The sequence below is a fragment of the Dreissena polymorpha genome, chromosome 4 (genome assembly GCF_020536995.1).
Source record: "Dreissena polymorpha isolate Duluth1 chromosome 4, UMN_Dpol_1.0, whole genome shotgun sequence".
NCBI lineage: Eukaryota > Metazoa > Mollusca > Bivalvia > Myida > Dreissenidae > Dreissena > Dreissena polymorpha.
In genome coordinates, this window is record NC_068358.1 from 82,906,520 (window position 1) to 82,930,034 (window position 23,515).

The window sequence follows — 23,515 nt, forward strand, 5'->3', positions numbered from 1 at the left end:
TGTACAGTTCAAGGCAGATAATGGTTCAGAGTAAATGGCAGAAAATTACCAGTAAATGCATCAATACTTGAGAAAGTTACACTAAATTTATTGTTTTTTAATGATTTTACTGTTATGTGAATAAATATAAATACTCATGAAATGTTTTCACAAAATGTAAGTAATTCATACAGAGATTGATATTATTTCTTACTTTATAGAGCAATCAATACCAAAACAAAGACAAGAGCACCGTATAATGGGTGCCACACTCGGCTGTGAAAGCTTGTCAGCTTGAAATAAAATTTATATTTATCATTTGGCAGGTATCTATGGACATAAGTCTACAGGTATGTTATGAACATCAAAGAAATGATGATTATATCATTTAAAAAAAACTTTGACAAATCAATCATTTGGGTTATAAATAATCTAAATAATAAATCTGTACAGTAACTGTGAAAAGAACTTCAATTCTTTGTAAGGAAATATATAATACGAGATTTATAATTATATAAATTACTTCCCTTTAAAATAATTGTCTGTAACCAGGGGTTTTTGTTACTAAGAAAGTGACGCCGATATTCGGCGACTTCCCCTACCAGAATTTTTCCCCTAAAAATACCATTTCCCCTCCAAAAATATAACTTTTCACCAAAATATAATATTTTACCCTCAAAGAAATGTTTTTTTTCTTTTGTGAAGTCGACACTTATCCAATTTGTACCACGTACAACGATCTCGCTCTCTCTCTCTCTCCCGACGAACACTCAAATCTGGGAATCCCAGTGATTCTATATATAGCTCTGAAATTACGTCATGGAAACCGGGCAACTAATCGTATTAATCATGTGACTATTTTACTGGATTCCGGTCTTGCGCGAGAAGGGTGTTTCGTCAATTAATTACTGGAAACCAGTCGAATTTTCATCCGGGTTATGTGAAAGCCAAAATATAAACGTTAAAACAGAAAAAGTCTCACAATTGGCGTTCATACACGAACAAAATAAAACGTTCGGACTCGGAAAATATTAATTGCGTTGACGCATTTTTTAAGAATGAATCATCAAAAACCATTGAAACCAAGCAGGATTCGGAGGTACATGTAATCAACATCGATTAATACTGTCGGATTATTGTGAAAGTGAAAGTAGACAATCGGCAGCTGCCGCACCTTTCCCTTCCAATACTGTAGCAGATCTAGATCGTTAACCCATTCATCATGAAATTGAAATCACAATATTGACATCGTTCCCCGGCCCCAGTTGAAAACATTTCCCATTATAAGATCTACCCCTGCAACTTTATTTAGGACTTTGACTTTAATATCATACTTGTTCATGTGTTTAAGAACAAAAAGGTGAAATGAACAGTTTTTATTTTTTCCCCAAATATGTCTCTTTCGCGCTCGATTTTCCCCTTTTACCCAGCGTCCAGCGTCTTCCCCTTTTTCTAAAAAAAACCCCTGGTAACAAATCTCTATTTTTAGTAGCAAATAATTAAAAGCTACTACCGTGACTGTAGATTCACCACTCAAAATGTGCAGCTCCATGAGGTACACATGCATGCCAAATATATAAAGTGGATATGTTCAATATTGAATAATTATCTCCCTTTAAAGCTTATTACTTCCCTTAAATTTGTATTTTTTACCGTAGACCCTAAAGGATGACCTTGACCTTTTACCACAATGTGTTTGTCAGAAACACAATGCCGCCTACTGCGCTGCTTTGATTTATTTAACAAAAATATATACGTGGGCAGGTCAGATAACTATGTCCATTTAAAGCTTATTACTTCCCTTGACTTTGTTTTTTCGACCCTAGACCTTGAAGGATGATGTTCACCTTGAAATTTTACCACTCAAAATGTGCAGCTCCATGAGATACACATGCATGCTAAATATCAAGTTGCTATCTTCAATACTTAAAAAGTTATGGCCAATGTTAAGGTTTTAGCACGACGCCTACGGCGGACGTCAGACAGCGGACGACGAGCTGGCTATGACAATAGCTCGGGTTTTCTCCGAAAACAGCCTCACTAAAAACTACATTCAGCTGACAATTTAATATCTTTGTTTTTTATCGCCAACTAACCTTATGACATACATGATTTGCAAATAGAAATTTGTCCCTTCATAATAGATTGTTAGGGGAAAATAAAACTTTTCTAGATAAATCAGTTTTTGTGACTTACTTTGGATAAAACCAGGGTGTATTAACTCAATACCTGCTTATTGTTGGTAATAAAGATGTAACAAAAATACCAGAATACATACTCATTTTCAGCAACCCTGGATAGGCAATGGCAAACAAATATTTAAGCATGGCCTAATACAAGACAAGCAGGGTGACAGAAATAAACTAAGCAATTTTTGTTAGTAAATAATATCCCCAACCAATTACCACTCACCAGGTGTCCTTGTTACTGTGAGTTTCTGGTCTGGGTTGCTCTCCAACAGACTCAGTCTCTTCAGGTAGGCCTGCCTGGTTGTCTTGGTAACGGGGCCTGGGTCAGCACCGTACGTGCAGAGTTTGGACCTATAGAAACGTTTCAAGCTACATAACATTGATAGGAGAACACGCAATAATGCATAAAATCAAATAGCACAATCAAACGTATACAAGGATAAGGCAGGAAGAGTTTAACATAATATCAGACAATAAAGCAGGGAAGTCATTGTTTTACTATTATATTTCCTGTAAAAATCACGCATGAAAGCATGGCTGATCTGAATTGCTATACTTTCATGGTTGATCTGAATATCTATAATTCCAATGAAATGCCTCATGATTTATGACAACACAAAGATACAAACATGGCTGCGTTACCTTATGGCATCATTGTCAAGTGCCAGCAGTTTCTGGGAGCAGGGCTGAGACGTAGGAGCACTGACAGTGCCGCATCCACTATCCCCCGAGGTCTCTAGCATGCCTCGGTCCCGCCAGTCATACGGCTCTGTACACTGGGAGTCCAGCGAGGGACGCACTGACTGCTGGGCTGGGTCATCACTACCCACTGTCCGCTGGCTCAATACACTGTCTATGGACCTCCTACTGGCCACGCTTCCACACAGGGAGGGCAGATGCCTCTCAATCAGGGTAATACCATTCTCTTTGTCTGTGTACACATAGTCCACCGTGGACTCATCACTGTACGCACTGGGGCAGGCAGATTCTCTACCACAAAAAGCAGTGTCAAGAACATTCTTTTTATCTTTGAACACCTGTTTTTCATGTTTACATGCCCTAACTTCTGACCAGAGATCATTTATATTATTGCAAGCATTTGTTTGTTTCTGTGAATCCGATGAACTGTTAGCTCTTTTTTGCAGGGAATTCTGTGCTGAAGAGCTTGATTTTCTGTAAGAAGAGTTGGTGTCAATAAAACCCATATTTCTTTCAGAAACTGGGTCATGACTTTTGAATGTGTCTGTACTTACTGTACTGATATCACCTTGGTGGAATTTGTTCTTCACAATGTTTCTGTACAACTTATTCACATCAGCAATAGTGGCATTGTCAATTGCATCAACTGTTGTGTCAGCAGATAGCATGCTTATATCACTTTCATGAAAATGTTTCTTGACAAAAGGTGGGTGTCGTTCCATGAAGCTCTCGTCATTGGTGAGCAAGGAGTCATTGAGATGATCCAATCGAGTTACGTGAGTGAAAGTACTATCAGAGAACATCCCAGGCCCGTCTCGCAAGTCAAGACTGGTCCTGTTCATTCGATTCACAAGCTCCTGCATGATTGGGTTATTATTAGGCAACTGCATGCATAATCTATTACTTGACAACAGGATAGACTTTGATTGGTCTTCTCGTATATAATCCACTTCCTTTCTTAACCTTTCATGTGCAGTTTTGTGCTTCTTTTCATCTTTACTTTTCAAGTTCACAGGTTTTGGTTCTTTTTCTTCTTCAATTTTGGAGTAAACAGATTTTGGGTTGGAAGTTAAGATCCTAGATGATCTCACATGTTCACTTCCAGACTTGACCCTGTCATTTGAGATCACAATTGTATGTCCATGAGAACGATTTTGGTTTTGATTGAAACAAGTGTCTTTGTTTGTTGTAGATGTGATGTCAGAAGAGTGTGATTTGACTGTGAAGGTTTTATCCCTCTGATTCACAATCTCTGGGAGCCGGTCTGTAGAAATGTTTGTCCGTGGTTGTGCGGAGGTAGAACCGGTTGGAGGCTCCCTGACACCCATAAGCAGATCTGGTATGGTATTTGGCTCACCTATAATGAAACATGACATACAATTAAACCTAAAACAAAGGTTATTCCTGCAGTTTTGTTATTGGGCATTACTTATTTACTACCTAGCATCAGAAGACTTAATTTAGGTTTTAATGCTACCCCAAAATAAGATCAAGACAAGGGACAAAATTGTCACAAAACCAGGTTTTCATTGTGAAAAAAAATCTGATTAAGGGAGACAACTCAAACTGAACTTTTGAAATGAACAAACAAAATTAACCCCCTTTGTAAGTTTGTTTCAAAATAAATCTATTTTAAGTTGTGGTGACCTTGACATTGGAGATATTGACGTGATTCTTTCGTGCGACACACCGTCCCATGATGGTGAACAAATGTGCCAAATAATTGTAAAATCTCACAATGAATGACATAGTTATGGCCCAGACAAGCTCATTTATTGCCAATTTTGACCTTTGAACTCAAAGTGTGACCTTGACCTTGGAGATATCGACCTAATTATTTCGCGCGACACACCGTCCAATGATGGTGAACAAATGTGCCAAATGATTTTAAAATATGACAATGAACGACATAGTTATGGCCCGGACAAGCTTGTTCCGCCAGCCTGCCCGCCAGCCAGCCCGCCCGCATTCGCCAATCTAATAACCAGTTTTTTCCTTTGGAAAACCTGGTTAAAAACAATGAGGTTTGAAGTGAAAACCTCTGTTAGATGTTGAGATAAAAAAAATCTTCATGCAAGCGATCTTCATAAAGTTAATAAAGATAACAAAGGGCAATAACTGTATGGAAATATAAGTTTTGGTTTTAATGCAATCCATGCACTATTTCATATCATACTAGAGGCTGTGCCTCTCATGTTATATGTCATTGCAGAAGCTACTCAATTAAAACTCTATATGTATTAACATGATAAAGTACCAACCTGATGCCATTAGATGGTCTAGCTCCTGTGCTAGTCTGTGACACTTCACACACAAAGTGCTGTTGTTTCCCTGCTTTACAGCCTCTGCACCGCAATACTCACAGGGCTGAGAACAGCCTGAACCTGGAACCAGCCATAGGAGTGGTATGTAATTTTTATAAGTACAAGACAAATATCTAGATAACAAACTTTATCGGGTGCTGCTTTCAAGAGCCAGGGTGGAAAGCATGGCAAATCAAGAGACATTTTCTTTTGAAATTGTTAAACCAAGCAAATTTTGTATTATTCTTATAACATCTAGAATTGCAGCAGGCAAGGAGGCAGCAGAATCCTACTTTTCAGCAAGTCCATAAGTACAATTATACACCAAAGTCAATGCTGGTACAGAGGAAATTCATTGATAGTATTGTCTTTTTAATTACTAATTGTTGTGTACTAGTAATTGTGGCATGGGCCAAACAATTCATGATAGAAAGAATATGATAAGAGCATATTCACATGTATAAGGGACCGATTGCAAGCTTGATGAAAATGATGTGTCTAAAAGATCACTGTAATTTAATAATTAAACATAAAACCTTCATTTGTGAATGCCTTCTCTGCCAGGAATATTGTTGCATACCCGAGTTCTCCTGCATTGGTTCTGCTGGGACAATCAACTCTCTACGACAGTACTTTCTGGACAGCAAGTTTCTTCTGTTGGAGTGAAGTTCCTCACCTGAAGGATTTAATAGAAATCAACTTACACTGTAGTCTCTGATGACTGATTCCAAGACTTTCAATAGACTGTGTTTGATAAACACATATGGAATTCAATTTAACCACAGAATTGTTAACAGAAACATCTCTAAACCTTTACAGGTACAGAGAATGAATGATTAATCATATCCTACCTGTGTCCTTGCCAGCATATCTGGGGTTCTTGACCACAGTGGTGATGCTGTGACTAGTGTAGTCATCATAGCTGTCATCGTGCCCACTGGGACTGGGGGAGGTCTGCTCCTTTAGAACTGTCTCCAAATCCTTGTTAAAGCACAGAGGTATAGTCAATAAAATGCACATAGACAAGGCTTATTTCCATTCTTGGGAAAATTTCGGCATGGGCAGAGTGGAATACTGTAAATGTATAGAAATTCGTCGGTATGAAATGTCGTGGTTTAATACAAAACAACTAATTCGTTGACACGTAATTTCGTGGATTTCAAATTTTCGGGGAAGATTGACAGTCATAATAATTAAACTTTTCTTAAAACAACCAGAGTAATAACGAAGAATAATCTGCTAATGTGTGTTGACAGCAAGGCTCGTGATTAATGTGCACTGAAGCATGAAAGTGTGGCCGATAATTGTCGATAAGAGCGAATAAGCGGCGATCTTGTGGGTCCCCGCTCGCTTATTGCCATCAATTTTGTTTTGACAATTTTTGCAATTCTCTGCTAAATCGGTCCCCTAGTAGTAACAATTGAGTAATAAGGTCCCCAAAATACAGGTGTGAAAACTGTTATGTCTCTTTTAACTTTAATTGGCACTAAGTGACATATGTGATAAATCTGCAAACTGTTAATTTGACGACGTCACGTAAAAGAGAACAATCGTTGATGTACAGTTTAAATTCCGTGTTTGATTTAAAAAGTATTATTACCCAAACACTTATCAATAAAACAACATATTGTATTACCCAGCATATCTCAATCAAATATCTCAGATAACCGAAAACAATAGAGAATGTCGGCAATGACATTCGGAAAGAACCGATTTCGGATTAAAAATGTAAAAATAATCGTTGGTACTTGAATTCGTGGTTCAGCGGAACAACGAAATCCACGAAAATTCGTACCACACGAAATTTAATGGTTTTACAGTATAACATGGAAAACCATTTCATGGGGCAGGGCTCGACACTAACGGTAGGCCGTTGACCCGGGGTCAGTAAAAAATAGGGAGGCCTAGTGAAACTAGAAATTTGGTTGATCCGTCGGACCAGTTAAAAATCCTGGCCAGCTTATCGTGAAATACTGGTGGAAAGCCGTTTTTATCAATAAAACAACTTTATATGTTCATAATAAACCGATAATTTAATCATTATTTTATGGGCAATCTCAAGACCAGGATAAAAAAAATAGCAATATATTTGAAATTCCAATTTTTCTAGAAGCCCAGATGAAAAAACCTGTTGTCGGATAAAAAAAATTGATTTGCGTTCCGCAATTGTCTCCCGCAAATGTCTCCGGACTTCGCCATGATCAATACACAAATTAACATAAAAATGGAAGCGTTCGGATTGAGAAACGAACAAAATGGTATTTATTATTTTGAAAAAGCAGCAATAATCAGCATTTTATCGATCTAAGTACCATCAGAATTTACGTTGTTTACCGTGCGAATTTACACTGGAGTGCGCCAAATAATGTTTTGATATTGCAGGAGAGTAAGCGTGCGTATTATCAAGATTACAAGTTTTCGCAATGTGGAATTTCATTCCGGGGATGGTTGAACCTCCGCCTAAAAAACCTAAAACTAATGAAGAGAAGCTTGAAGTACAAAGAAAATATGAAAAGGATAAAAGATAGTTTAGTAGATAGTGTAGTTTTCTTTTAATAAATGCACAATACATTGTGGATAGTCCAGAAAGTAAGCTGAACTTTAGGTCAAATAACATAGAAATTGTCGGACCACTTGAAATCTTGGAGGACCAGTAAATTCTGAAAGCTGGTGGTCCTTTGGGTCAGTAAGTAAAAAAAGTTAGTGTCAAGCCTTGTGGGGGAAAATATTTTTAATTTGCTTAAAATAATGAATATCTGGTTGGTTTATATGATATCTAAATTCTGAATAAACATATGCAGTTTTGGCATAGCATTTTAATTTAATATTTGTTTACTGAAAATTACTTAAGTTTAAAAATCTGTTTTTTTGTGTGTTTTTTTTGTGCTTTTTCAGAAGGTGATTTTTCTATTTTCAGTAAACAAAACTTTGGGCTTAAAGGAATTATATGAAAAAATGCCTTGGTCAATCATCTAATTTCTTCTAAAATCAAGCTTAAAATACATAAGGACAAAATTTATTTAAATATACATCACTTAGACCTAAATACAAAGGTGTGTAGCTATGTTTGTAAAGCCACTGACCTCTCCATCACAGGTGACGAAGCTCTCTGTGGACTGTTCTCCACAGTCTGACGTGCTGAGCTGGAGATTTAGAGAGTCCTCGGTCCCTGCCTCCACTGACGTTTTTAGCTCCACATATGGGTGATCTGCAACACAAGTCGTTTGCGTTTAAACCTTTACCACTCAGATACCCACCTTAGCTTGTTTGTAATCCCTTTAATAGAATTTCCAATTAAATTTAAGACCTTTCTTACATTATTCAAGTTTTAAAGGCTTTATTTCCAACCTTTAGACACTGGTGAGCAGCAAAGAGCATAAAACTGGAACAGGCTGTGAGTTACTAGAAGGTTATACTGGTTTTATGCTGCTTGCATAAAGCCATTTTTACATTTCTTCTGAGCGAGAAAGGATTAGGAATCCCCACGAAAGTCTTAAAAACAATACTGGCCACAAGGTCTTGTAATATTGTGGCTATTACTGGCCCAAATTCAAAATTAAAGTCAGGTCAACTTCAAATTGGTTGTTGGCCTGTTTTTTTAATTGCCATAAGGGCCAGTATTCTAGATTTTTTCTGAACTTTGAGCAGTGTTACTGATTGTGTTATTACAGAGGGGATAATCATGTGACAAACAAGATGGCGACGTCCATGCTGAGACAGGTATTTTTCACCTGTCACTTGTATTAATTCTTTAAATGCTGCTAACTTTCCAGCAATATCAGCAAGATAGTGATTAGCATTTATTTGGCCTCTGTCTGAGGGCCTGCTGACTTTCATGGATGCTAAGCACATGTAACGAATTTGATGATCATATCTGGTGTAAGTTTTAAATTCAAACATTTTTTTATTGATTTTTTTAGTAGGATCTAAACTTTGGTAAAAAAATATTGTGCATTATTGTCACATTGTCATTGTTATGACAAAAAGAAACAAGTTTTATTAAAATGCTTTACCTTTTTAGTGTTATTAAAGGTTTAATTTAAATGGAAATACTGATTTACTGACAGTCAAGCAGACAGACAGAGGGCAAAGCCATATAAGTTTCTCTTGCAATTATTTAAGTTATTTAACTCATATACACCCCAAAACAAACATATACGGTATCCGACTAGCAATCAAAAGGTCATGGATTCAATCACCACTGCAGGAGGGTTCTCAATATCTTCTCATAAGACACAAACTACTGGTTCCACCAAGGATTCAATTAAGTCTATTAGTTAACAGCTTTCAAGGCAATCAAACTAAAATTTATATATTTAAACTTATAAATACCTACCAGGTGAAGTGACATCTACAACATAGTTGCTGGTTCCGTTCCTGAAATGCCTGTCCATATCTCTCTGTATGAGCCTTGTGTAGAAGCTTGACCTTCGACCTGACGTAAACTCCTCCAGGAAACCGTGGAGATGACTGGCCCCAGACTGGGGACTCTCGTCTGGGGGAAGGGAACTCACCTCCCATGACTGCCTTGTGGAGGGTGGAGGATGCTGTCTGGTGGAGAGTGGGCTGACTTCACAGGACTTCTGAGAGACATCACTTTCCACACTCAATCCTGCAATTGCATCCAGCCATGATAGGTTGAAAACTGGATTGTCCCAGATCATTGCTTGTTGGTATACTGGTCTCAATAAATGACATGTACAAGCTTTGTTTATTTTTAGTGTAATATATTAAATTGTACTGAAGAGCAATCCCTCTTACATCTGTTTGCATATCTGTGAGTGATCCTAAGTTATACACCAGCAATGTGCCACTTATTTCTGTATATATATATGTATGATGCTAAGTTGTACTCAGGTGAAACGGCAATTAGAGCTTTATGTTTGTCTGAAAGTGATATTTATTGATGAGTTTTATTCAAGTATAAAGGCAGTTCCATCTGTGTGGCATGTATGTCTGGAGGAGATATTTAACTGTATTTCCTCTATGGTGTTCACATTTGCAGAGTAAAACTAGCAATGAAGCTATGGAACATGCATGTTGCTTAAATTTTGAGAAAGCTTGGCAACACAGAAACCAAAGATTTTGATGCAGTTGATCTAAGCAGTGAACTTAAAGCTTTTTCAAAACAAGTTGCATGTTGTACATAGCCACAGGAAATTGGTGGAGAAAATGAACTGATGGAACTTGTTTCTACATTCGCTAAAGCAAAAGTGCAAAAGAATATAGTTACATTATAAACCATTATACAATGCAAGCACAGCATTCATTTGTGAAAGTAAATATCAATTAAATAATGAGTTGCCGTGGGAGAGGGGGATTGGGGCGCAGTGCGACAGGATGTCCTAGGTTTCCAAATACTCTGGTGCTGGGCCTGTTATTATGGAGAGGTTAACTGGCGACTATCGAGTGAATTGGCACTCATATCTTAATTTTAATATGGAAGTATATGTATGTCTGAAAGGTATGTACCCAATGGCACTTACGTCTATATGCGTATTTGGGTGCCAGCGTCTGGTCATCAGCTGTGTAAAAGTCATCACTTTGGGCTTCTATTAGGCTGCAGGCTGCCATATGGCCATATTGACGTGCAAGTTGTGAGGCTGTAAACCCATCCTGAAACAATTCCAAAAAGCATTTGTGTTTTCGTTGCATGTCAACTTGGAATTTCAACAATATTTCATTTATATCTCAGGGGTCACTTAGCTAACTCACACTTTTCCTGGGTAAGCTGGTATACCAGAACTAAGTGCACAAACTAACAACAGTAACCGACAACTGCCTTGCTTGATTCAGATGTAGGGAGAGACAGAGGTAGAGAGAGAATGGCTGTAGAAATATTTCCTGACCAAGCCCAATACCACTTATGTGGCCAGGGCGGAGATGGAACCTGCAACGTTCAGATTTGTACTCCATCTCTAGGTCAGCTGTGCTAGCTGGTCTCAGTTTGAACATTCTACTAAGATAATAACGGACTGCAAAACATTTATTTCTCAGCAGTATTTATAAATCTTAATGACATAAAAAGGTTACAATCATTTTGTAAGTTCAAAGCTATCCAGAACAAGACCTCAACCTTTTTAATTATTTCATAAAAAGTATTAAATTATGCTTTCTTTTTTTTATCATTTTATGACAAACTGTACAAGTTCAATTCATCAGAAGTGTTTGATAATTTGACAATTGCAAGCTGTAGCTTTCACTTCCTCTAAGATCTAAAGAAGATCACTATGAATAGAAAACACATAAAGAAAAAATTCAAGAGGTGTTTTTGAGAACAAGCACCTTTGAACTGTGTTAATATTTCATTTGTGGGTTAATATTCTGTCTTTTCAGGCTTTTTGATATCGCTCATTGGGCAATTGATGAACATTTTGTATTGAGCAAGTTGAGATTTCAGCGCATTTGGCAATCAGGCCATGGGTTAATTTTGCAGACTATTAATTAAACATGTTAACTTACACTAAATAATACCAATAAAAGCATTATTTTAACTGGATAAATGTGAAATTGACTTATTTTTTCAATACAAAAAAGATTTAAACATCTAATCTTTCACAAGATTAAGAAGGACTTTACTTGGTAACATTAATTACCATCATGTAATTACTGCTGTTAGTAGTTTAGCAACAATACCTGATCTCTGAGAGAAGTGTCTACACCGTTGGCAAGCAGTAGTCTCACACTGTCTGTCAGTCCCCAGATAGCAGCCACATGCAGTGGGGTGGTACCATCATCCAGGCTAACAAACACACACAATTAAGTATCAGGGAAATATCATTCTCCAGGCTAACAAACACAGACAATTTAGAATAAGTTTAATTTAATTCTTTGTATTAAGACTTCAAGAACTTGACATATTTGCCCTGAAATGACAACAATATAAGTATTTATACTATGATCTAATGTTAAAAGCTTGGAAAAAAAGAAAACATGTTAAAAGCAGAATTTTTCACTGTGCACTCTAACTTTTTTTGTTACCTGACATTAGGGTCTCCCCCAAACTGTAAAAGCAGACCGAGTTGCTCCAGTCCAAGCCCAGCCGCAAGATGCATCGGCGTGACCCCATCGGAGAAGCAGTTAGGGTCAGCACCTCCCTCCAACAGCTCACATGCTTGCCTGCCACAAACATTGAGATTTTGAATCAATTGAACTAGAGCTTTGTCACAGATGTGACGGTCACATATACCCCTACATGCCGCATTGACAAAGAATATTTTGCATGCTGTCTTCACAACACAAGAGAAGCTAATTTATGGCGGTTTTTAAGAATTATTATACCATTATCATATATGGCCATTTTGACCTTTAAACTCTTGAATTCTTTGGCATGACACGCTGTCCAATTACTGTGAACAAAATAAGTACATTTAATGTACAGAGTCATTTTAAAATCTCACAATGAATGACATAGTTATGGCCCGGACAAGCTCATTTATGGCCATTTTTTACTTTAGAACTCCAAGTGTGACATTGACCTTGGAGATATCGACATAATTCTTTCGAATGACACATAGTCCAATGATTGTGAACAAATGTACCGAGTAATTTTAAAACCTCACAATGCAATGACATGGTTATGGACAGTACAAGATCATTTATGGCAATTGTTGACCTTTGAACTCAAAATGTGACCTTGACCTTGTAGATATCTACATAATTCTTTCTAATGACACTGTCCAATAATTGTGAACAAATGTACCAAGTAATTTAAAAATCTAACAATAAATGACATAGTTATGGCCCGTACAAGATCATTTATGGCCATTTTTGACCTTTGAACTCAAAGTGTGACCTTGACATTGCAGATATCGACATAATTCTTTCAAATGACACATCGTCCAATGATGGTGAACAAATGTGCCAAATGATTTTAGATCTCACAATGAATGACATAGTTATGGCCAGGACAAGCTCATTTATAGCCATTTTTGACCTTTGAACTCAAAGCGTGACCTTGACCTTTGAGATAGCGACGTAATTCTTTCGCATGACACACCATCCAATGATGGTGAACAAATGTGCCAAATGATTTTAAAATCTCACAATGAATGACATAGTTATGAACTTATGGCCCGGACAAGCTCATTTATGGCCATTTTTTACCTTTGAACTCAAAGTTTGACCTTGAACTTGGAGATATAGACATAATTCTTTTGCATCATAGAGTGCTTTCCCTTTCCTGAATGTGACATCTCAATTCCAGGTAAACAAAAGGCAGAGTGAATTTTATTGAGTGTGTGCATGGAACTATCGGCTTTGTTTGTGTGGTTAAACTGTAGCTGTAAATAAACATTTTATGACATGGATTTAACAGGAATTAAATAAATCTTTGAAGGTTAATCGTTGTTTGCTGCATTCAGCTACGTTAGCGTTACCGATCGCCGAAATCGCCATTGGCGATTACAATTCCTAGCTGGCGATTAAAAATAAGATTTTCATGAAATTGGCGATTGGAAAAAAATAGACCCTATGCTTTACAAATGCACACTCTAAATGCCTGTTTTCAAGCCGTATAAATCGCCAGAAACATCGCTAAGATTACACAGATAACACCCTTACCGGAAAGGCCCCAGGGGATAATGACGACCGTCTAGGTCGATAATACAGATGGCTAATGTCTTAATTGGTCACGCTTTACACTGCGACCAGACTTTTTGAACATTTGGGTTACTTGGCGATTTACGTGATGACTGAATCACTGAAACGTGCCGTGTAATGACCTATGCTATAGATGTTATGATTCAACGTTATCGAATCGACCAGTACGGAATTGTCATTTAATCAGATGGGCGGAGTTATGGCATTGACATAGCCACTATTAACTAATTTCCCAAGACACAACGATTTTGATTGGCTAAAAAAGTAGATAAGAGTTACTTCCCTGTACGGTCGCTTTGCGACTTGAAAGACCTATTTAGAAAGTGAGATGCAGATTATGGGAAAATGGATGCTGCGAGCGAAAATGGAAAGTCGAAGCAACAGAAATTAACACAATTCTTTAGAAAAGAAAGCGGACAGAATAATGTAAACTCAGGAAATGACCAAATGTTAGGTTCGAGATCGGAGGACGTCTAAAAAAGTGCAGACGTGAATGCAGAATCAGAAACGTCTTTACATGTCAAGGTTCACGGTTTCGTAGTGAGTCTCACGGTTTTTGACATGCAATGACGGTCTCATGCTGACTTAGTAATTTCTCACGCATTTCTTCAAAAACAAAAAAAAATGAAAAAAGTAATGTTTGGATTTTATAAAATGTCGTATAATTACTACCGAGACGGGCGGGCTGTTTTAGTGGTTTCAAACCTAAATACCACATGTACCGAAAACTGGTTAACGGTGTTAGTGTATCATTATCACTACGCCACCGGTGTCTATGTAAACAAATAAATTGGCTGCAAAATGTCAGCAAGTGGCTCAACAGCAAAGAAAAAGTTTCAAGCAAAAAAGGGCTAATTTCAGAAACAAATAGTCTTAATTTTGCTCAGGAAATAGCCCCAAAACGCATCACAAACAATCTAGGATCCAAAAAATTTCCGGGGGGGGGGGGGGGGGGGCATGCTGCCGGACCCCCCTAGATTTGGCGACTAAGTTTTTTTCCTTAGCGCCAACCTAGGCATTGTTTGGCCTATGCATTACTTCTGAAATCCCTTTACTTATATTCTTAACCACTCCATTCGCTGTAATTGGAGGAAAATGCCAAATGGTTTCACAGTATCTTTAAACAAAGCTTCTAAGAGACTTATAAACATCAATATACTGTGTGAAAATTATAATTTTAAACAGAATGGGCATTTACACATCATAAATACCAATTTTTTGCTAATGTTTTAATCAAAATTATGTTTATTCCAAACAAATCTGCAATAATGGTGTTTAACCGAAAGACGAAAAACAACAATGTGTGCTATATTTTTTAATTATGATAAATAATTAAAAATAATAAATAATAATAATACATAAATAGACAAGAGCACCGCCTTGCGGGTGCAGACCGCTCATCTATTTTCTTTTTAAAGGTGAAGGGACTCTCATTTTCAATCACAAAGGAGGGAGGAGTGGAGTGAAGAGGGGTGTATAGTGTGGGGTTGTGGACATTTATTACATTATCTTCCAAAAAAGCGAAAAAAAAATAAAAAAATAAAAAAATCGGGGGGGGGGGGGGGGGGGTATAGTGTGAGGGTGTGGTGATAATTTGTGAGATGATCTTAAAAAAAAAAAAAAAAAAAAAAAAAAAATCAAAAAAAAAATTTGGGGGGGGGGGTGGGGGGGTGGGGTGGGGGTATAGTGTGAGGGTGTGGTGGTCATTTGTGAGATGATCTTATAAAAAAAAAAAAAAAAAAAAAAAAAATTAGGGGGGGGGGGGGAGGGGGGGGAGGGGGGGGAGGGCACGGGGGATGGTTTGGGTGAAGTCTATTGTGGTATGTCAGGTAAGAGTAGTTTCATCAAAGTATCAATCAAATCTAATCATAAATAAAGAAGTTATGGCAATTTTAGCAAAATTTAATAATTTGACCTTGAGAGTCAAGGTCATTCAAAGGTCAAAGTAAAATTCAAGTTGCCAGGTACAGTAACCTCATGATAGCATGTAAGTATTTGAAGTTTGAAAGCAATAGCCTTGATACTTCGAGTGGATCGAAACACAAAATTTAACCATATATTAAAAGTTACTAAGTCAAAAAAGGGCCATAATTCCGTAACAATGACAACCAGAGTTATGCAACTTGTCCTTTTACTGTACCCTTATGATAGTTTGTGAGTGTTCCAAGTATGAAAGCAATATCTATGATACTTTAGGGGTAAAGTGACCAAAACATAAATCTTAACCAAATTTTCAATTTTCTAAGTATAAAGGGCCCATAATTCCGTCCAAATGCCAGTCAGAGTTACATAACTTTGCCTGCACCGTCCCCTTATGATAGTTCATAAATCTTGCAAGTATGAAAGCAATAGCTTTGATACTGTAGGAATAAAGTGGACCTAAACACAAAACTTAATCAAATTTTCAATTTTCTAAGTATAAAAAGGGCACATAATTCTGTCAAAATGCCAGTCAGAGTTACATTACTTTGCCTGCACAGTCCCCTTATGATAGTTAGTAAGTGTTGCAAGTATGAAAGCAATAGCTTTGATGCTTAAGGAATAAAATGGACCTAAACACAAAACTTAACCAAAATTGTCAATTTTCTAAGTATAAAAAGGGCACATAATTCTGTCAAAATGCATGCCAGAGTTATCTAACTTTGCCTGCCCAGTCCCTTCATGATAGTAAGTAAGTGTACCAAGTTTGAATGCAATAGCATTGATACTTACTGAGAAAAGTGGAACTAAACGCAAAACTTAACCAAAATTTGCAATTTTTTAAGTATAAAAAGGGCACATAATTCTGTCAAAATGCACGCCAGAGTTATCTAACTTTGCCTGCCTAGTCCCCTCATGATAGTAAGTAAGTGTACCAAGTTTGAATGCAATAGCATTGATACTTTCTGAGAAAAGTGGACCTAAACGCAAAACTTAACCGGACGCCAACGCCAACGCCAACGCCAACGCCGACGCCAAGGTGATGACAATAGCTCATAATTTTTTTTCAAAAAATAGATGAGCTAATAAAATGGACCTAAACACAAAACTTAACCAAAATTGTCAATTTTCTAAGTATAAAAAGGGCACATAATTCTGTCAAAATGCATGCCAGAGTTATCTAACTTTGCCTGCCCAGTCCCCTCATGATAGTAAGTAAGTGTACCAAGTTTGAATGCAATAGCATTGATACTTACTGAGAAAAGTGGAACTAAACGCAAAACTTAACCAAAATTTGCAATTTTTTAAGTACAAAAAGGGCACATAATTCTGTCAAAATGCACGCCAGAGTTATCTAACTTTGCCTGCCTAGTCCCCTCATGATAGTAAGTAAGTGTACCAAGTTTGAATGCAATAGCATTGATACTTTCTGAGAAAAGTGGACCTAAACGCAAAACTTAACCGGACGCCGACGCCAACGCCAACGCCAACGCCAACGCCAACGCCGACGCCAAGGTGATGACAATAGCTCATAATTTTTTTTCAAAAAATAGATGAGCTAATAAGTTTCATCAACAATATATATATTTTTTAATTTTTAATTTGGGTCAGCTTTAAGAAATAACACGATATACAACTCGCCTGACCCACTTAACATCGATCAGACAGTATTCATGACTGAAATCTTCACGGAGTAAAGGGCATTTTTCATGCAAAGTTCACGGACCTCAATACCATAATTCAATAAAACATATGGAAAAACATTCTTACAGTGCTTGCCGTTGCATTATGCATCAAAACTAACTGTCCAACGCTGTTTGAAACCTTTTGCTTACATACATTTCAACTAACTGACATTTTAAACACACGAGTGATTTCATCAGTCCAATGCGAAGGTGTGTCTTTACAACTGGAGATTTCATTCATGAATACTGTCTTATCGTAATCAAGTAGGTCAAGCGAATTGTGTATCGTGTTATTTCTTAAAATTTGACCCAGCATGTGTAGAAATATAACAAGATATATACATTTCCAGAAAGGAAATTCATTTGTGCGTTGAATAAGACCGCAGTGCTTTCCACAGGATTTTTGTCAGGCGCCCCGGGGCTGATAGGGGTGTGTTTTTTTTTATTTAACGTGTCAATTCACATTCTGTGGTGCGTTATAACTCAAAGAAAAACAGCTTCAAAAGACGGCATTTAGTGCGCTATGACTCTTCAAGAAAATCCCCCAGTCATTTAAAAATATATATAATTTAGTGTCAAATAAATTTTAAGTGACTATTTATAGATTTGATGAAATATTGCCTCTGAACATGCGTCAATCCCCTGACGTGTTGTGTGCTTGTTAAAACGCTCAATACACGCACGCTTTCTTAGTATGCAAATGACGCGACTTTGTACATGCTGCATAATTTTCGCGCTCTTTTTAATTGAGAAAAAGATTTGACACAAAATAAATTTGCACTGCTAGTTTGAAGCAAGAATATTTTAACATTGTGGTAACATTTACATTTGGAAGTGTGTTTTGGATTAAAAACGCGTTAACATCGACTAACGGGAATGGGTTTCGGATTACAAATTTAATTATTCCCATTTGAGATTTCAACAAATATTAACAGTTGCGTTATGAATTCAACGATAATTTGTTTAAACACTTTACAAGTCGAATAAATGTTTTGACGAAATTATGCATGAAATTCACGTTTTCCACGAGGATTATGGCCGGTTGCCATCATCAGTCTTCTAAGTATCTATTATCAGACAAAACATTAACAAGTGTGCGTAATTAATTCAACGAAATTTTTTTAAAGCGCATAACGTGTCAAATAAATGTCAGAAAAACGAGGTGAATGAGTTCTATAAATTGACATGATGAAATATACATGTACTGGAATTAAATTGCTATCACATAATTGTAACCGGGAGTAATTTGCACAACTTACTCGCTATAAGTAATTAATTGTTTACCATTTGCAATTAATTTCTCATATTAATTATGAGTCATAGGTAACACTTGTTTACAGTAAAAAGGTGTGATGATGATGCCAGAAACCGTCTTTAATGTATTGTACTAGTTACCGGTTTTATATTACGTAAATGGTACAACTTCTTGCTAATCAAGCTGCGATAAACTATTACTTCGTGCCCGACGTCAATAAAAAATAATGGTCGATAGTTAACCCCGCCCTCATAAGCATTCGCGTAAGCGATTTGATGATGAACATCACAGTTTGACGACAGGAAAGTTACCTGATACATCCTTGTCAGCATTTAAATGACTGTAATAATCGATACGCGCGTCATGCTATTCTCTTATCAGTGGATTATCCATTACCCCATGTGGTGTTTATGGCGATTACTTGTGAAAGTAGTTACCGAGTGCTCTTTTAAAACAGGGAATATTGATACACTAATAGAGAAACCTTGGTTGTTTTTGACAATCTCCACTTTCTTTTACTGAAAAATACACTGATCGGAAAATTTCAAGCGCCCCGGGGACTCTGATTTTGAAATTCAAGCGCCCCGGCGAGGGATCGTTAAATGGCCTGAGGAAAGCCCTGGACTGGGTTCATGAAAATTGCTGCAAAATTTATAAAGTAATGGCTGTTCAAAGCGATGCACCCAGTTTTCAAGTGATTTCATATTGGATACCTTTTTTAAGTTGTTATATATATTTGATAGTGATTTTTTTTCCCCAGAAAAGTTGATTTTTCATTATAATATGATATGATAATTTATCATTCAAAATGATGTTTTTCACTAATTAATATCATACCCACACGCTAACCACCTGTGGCTGAATCGTGAATGAAACTGTAGCAAAGCACATTTGGACTTTAGTTGCAATAATTCAACTCTAAGCTTTATAGCCCAATGGGCTGCTTAGAGTTGCAATGCGCTCTCTCTTGTCCATGGGTGCAAAATTTTATCAACAATGCAAGGGTTAAGGAACACTGAAACTGCAACTAGTGCAAGAACTTATTAAAGATTACCTATATAAACCACAAACTCATCCAAATGGTTCCATTAAAGCAAGAAATAATTGATTTTATTGACTTAGGTTTTGTTTTGTATGCTGTATGGGCCATATTGAAAAATTGACCCAATATTGGTTAGGTAGCAGTACACCAATATTTTGCATGTCGGGTTATGTGCTCCAGCCTATAAAGTCGATAACGATGTGGTATTCGATACAGAATACACTGTTTCAAATTTAAACATAAACATGTCAGCGAGAAAAGTGTGTTGAAACATCGTCATGTTTTTATAGGGTGCATGCAAAGGATAACATCGGTAGGTTGCCATTCAGGTAAATTTAACATGTTTATGAAGTTTATGCATTATATTTTCCTCAATTTGTCTTGAACGACGTCTGTTTAGTGAAGTGCACGGATTCGCTGCGCTGAACTGCACCCATGTTTATGAAGGGGTGCATATGGACTGCCATAGCAAACATTATCAAAGGCTCTGGGAGTCCGTTTATATCATATGGACTATTTGGACTATTGCAACTAACATTTAGACTTGTTTGGACATATCTGGTTAGGTGGTTAAATTTCAAAACAAAACCAAATTAAGGACATGTGATCGGCATCAGTTTCAGACATAATTTCTGCAAACATCAAATTAGTTCGCATACTCTACATTTCCTGATCGAATGTATCTGTTTAACAATTGTTGACAGTTCGTCATCGCCATCTTGAATTTCCCGCCATCTAAAACAATATCGAATGTATTTAGCGTTATCGAAGCCTGGTTCCCGGGCTTGGCTAACAATGCGGAATGGTTAGTAATTTCAGATAATGTTTACCAAGAACATGATGTTAAAGTGTAACTTATTGCTTTGAATTAATCAACAGATTTTCTGTTCATATTCAATTCAATAGCGCCATACGTGCTTCCAATAACACGTTTAGCAGATCAAATTTTAGAAAAAATCTTGTTTCCACATTACAGGCTACATCTATAAGACATACCGGTAGGCATATATATATATGTTGTTTAGACAATACATAGGTCGCATTCGAATCTCGGCCATGTGCGTAAAACGGTCACTTTTTCATATCTTAGAAACTTCTTGAAACAACTCTTTGGGACACATTTATGACTCAATCAATATAACATGGTCAGAATGTTTTATGTTTCTTTTATCTGCTGAGCTTAGTGGCCGCTGTCTGTGTATGCTCAGTATACTAAATCTGCAAGTTTCTGTTTTTTATGGATGCTGTTTCTCTGTATTAATTTATATGTGTTTTAGAAACCCAAGATACTGTGTATTGCTTATGGTGACTAAAAGTGCTGCTTTGTATGCTCTGTAAACTAAATAGCTATAGCTTCTGCCTTATTTTACGTGCTTTACATGTATGTGTTTTAGAAATCCAAGATGCTGTGCATTGTCTATTGGTGACTAAATGTGCTGTCTTACGAATGTATGCTTACAAAATGTTAAATTTCTAGTAACAACGCTGTGTTATATATTTTGTGTAGATGAAATATTTCTTAAAACCTCTTATTTATTTACAAGAAATTTAGTTGATATTTTATACTTGACGTTTAAGCAGACAAATCGAAACTTCTTAAATTACCATATCTGATGTTATAATATCATTCTATATATTTTATGTACATTTGCCTTACTTAAGTACAAATTGATTTCAGTTTTTTAGCTTTTATACATTTGTTATCCTTATTCATCATGTTTTATAGTCGGTATTACAAGCTGCCTGAGCTTATGTTCGTTTTTTTATTCACTCTTGCCGACTTAAAATAAATCTTATTTTAGAATGTGTATATCGACTTAATTCGAATCTGGGTCACTTGCATCCAAAAACAAGGTCACCAGCTACAATCTCAAGTAAATCTGTTACCGCTTTACATGCCCTATTTTTTACTCAAACTTATGAAACTGGGCCAATATGTTTGTGCTAACAATAACTAGGTCATGCTTTAAAGGGACCGTCAACCGCGATTGACGAAAAAAGAAAAGTTCTTAAATCCCGTATTTTTTACAATTATTAGTTTATATTAAAGGGGCCTTTTCACAGATTTTGGCATTTTTTAACTTATTCATTAAATGCTTTATATCGATAAATTTAAACATTGGATCGTAAAAGCTCCAGTAAAAAATCAAGAATGAAATTAAAAAAGGAAAAGAACATTGCCCGGACCAGGTTTCGAACCAGTGACCCCTGGAGTCCTGCCAGAGTCCTGAAGTAAAAACGCTTTAGCCTACTGAGCTATTCCGCCGAGTACACATGCTGAACGTATTTTATACCTTATATAAGCAATCTTCGTAGTTTCACAAAATTTAACGACAAAAACAGAACTCTCCAAATTATTCAATCGTTTCGCGTTGCAACGCTTTATAATTTTTAGGTTTTAAAATCGTCAAAAGATGCATATAATGGCTCTATTAGACCATGGTAAATGTTAAGTATTACTGTTTCCTCACAAATATCATAACTAAAACGAAAATTTGCGAATCTGAAACAACTTTTTTCAATTTTGTCAATTTACCAAAGCGTGAAAAGATCCCTTTAATTAAAATATCACTGACAATTTGGTAAGCCCTATAGGGCCACGTTTATAACTGAAGTCTTGATGAAACTGATTCAGATGTTTATCTTGACTATATGAAGGTCAAGCTAGAATTTGGGTCAAGTGTGTTCAAAGTCTAAATCACCTGGTCAAGTCTTCAGCAATTGATGTCCTTGAACCTGGATGAGCACTGAATGGCCATAACAGCCCTTTTGTTTCACAAGACATTAACTATCAGGTCGCTGTAACAATATGAAACATCTCAAAAAGGGCATACGATATTATCTGGAAATATGGTTTACAAATTCAGCTATAGTTTTTTTTTTATTAGTCTGTCTTTTTAATTTTTTCAAAGTTTATCCGTCTGTCTGTATGTGAGTGGACAACAACTTTAACAACTCGAAAAGTATGCATGACTGGATCCTGCAATTATTATTAAGTGCTAAAGATTTGATAAGACTTTAAAAAAAAATGATAAAAGACTGTTGTAAGTTTTCAAGACCTTTCAGTTTTCACTAGAGGTCAAGTCAGGTCATTGATACCAAAAAATTTAAACAAAACATATTTTTGTAATTTCTCTACAAATGCATAAAATATAATCATGAAATTTGTTTACATTATCTTGCTCTAAGTTGCTTTTTTTCTGCCTGTGACCCCCCTCCCCTCTCCCCCCGAAAAAAGGGGAAAAAAGAGAAATTACATGAAAAGAGCACAGAAAACTTCATCAACATATGAACAGTGTTAGAGGACTATGCATAACCTCATACTTTTGCACATTTCAGATAAATGTACCTGGTAACAAGAGCACCACATACCGGGTGCCAACGCTCAGCTGTGGTTGCAGTTTTTAATAAATGAAAGCTTGTCAGAAGAATATTAGAGGTCACAGTGAACTTGACCTTCGACCTAGTGACCCAAAAATGATTTTAGAGCCAATGTTAAGGTTTAAGCACGACACTGACGGTGGACGGCAAATGCAGGACAGCGGACGCCGGACGGCAAGATGGCTATGACAATACCTTGGGCTTTCTCTGGAAACAGCCGAGCTAATAAAAAAATTAATACTCACGATAATTTTTCTTATTGACACTATATGTTCACAAAACTCTGTATATACGTAAATAACTATGTGATGGAAATAGATTTAATTCGGAACTCGCGCGCTGTGGGTTTTTCCGATTTCTTAGCGCGCGCGGGCGGTACAAACATTGTTATTAATACAGTAATGACCAGTTATCGTCGATATCCGATTTGCTTCCCATTCAGTAGTGGATAATAAGTATTT

The 23,515-nt window shown here is 36.6% G+C and overlaps 1 protein-coding gene and 1 long non-coding RNA gene across 2 annotated transcripts in view; one reads left to right on the plus strand and one right to left on the minus strand.

The window, feature by feature from the left end:
- The window catches only part of LOC127877613 (uncharacterized), a 29,427-nt gene extending 9,030 nt beyond the window's left edge, over window positions 1–20,397 (minus strand). Inside the window, exons 1-11 of the mRNA XM_052423657.1 lie at window positions 20,333–20,397; window positions 12,152–12,289; window positions 11,807–11,912; window positions 10,657–10,786; window positions 9,507–9,782; window positions 8,254–8,378; window positions 6,022–6,151; window positions 5,751–5,846; window positions 5,129–5,251; window positions 2,811–4,224; window positions 2,392–2,519 (exon numbers count right to left, since the gene is read on the minus strand). Of these exons, the coding sequence (XP_052279617.1) occupies window positions 2,392–2,519; window positions 2,811–4,224; window positions 5,129–5,251; window positions 5,751–5,846; window positions 6,022–6,151; window positions 8,254–8,378; window positions 9,507–9,782; window positions 10,657–10,786; window positions 11,807–11,912; window positions 12,152–12,289; window positions 20,333–20,391 (2,725 nt within the window). The 5' untranslated portion in view covers window positions 20,392–20,397. The remainder of the gene's footprint in view (window positions 1–2,391; window positions 2,520–2,810; window positions 4,225–5,128; window positions 5,252–5,750; window positions 5,847–6,021; window positions 6,152–8,253; window positions 8,379–9,506; window positions 9,783–10,656; window positions 10,787–11,806; window positions 11,913–12,151; window positions 12,290–20,332) is intronic.
- LOC127877642 (uncharacterized) lies at window positions 598–6,156 on the plus strand. Its single transcript, XR_008048510.1, has 4 exons — window positions 598–1,078; window positions 4,060–4,206; window positions 5,210–5,272; window positions 5,735–6,156. It is a non-coding gene; the product is annotated as an uncharacterized LOC127877642 (long non-coding RNA).
- Window positions 20,398–23,515: the final 3,118 nt, after the last annotated feature.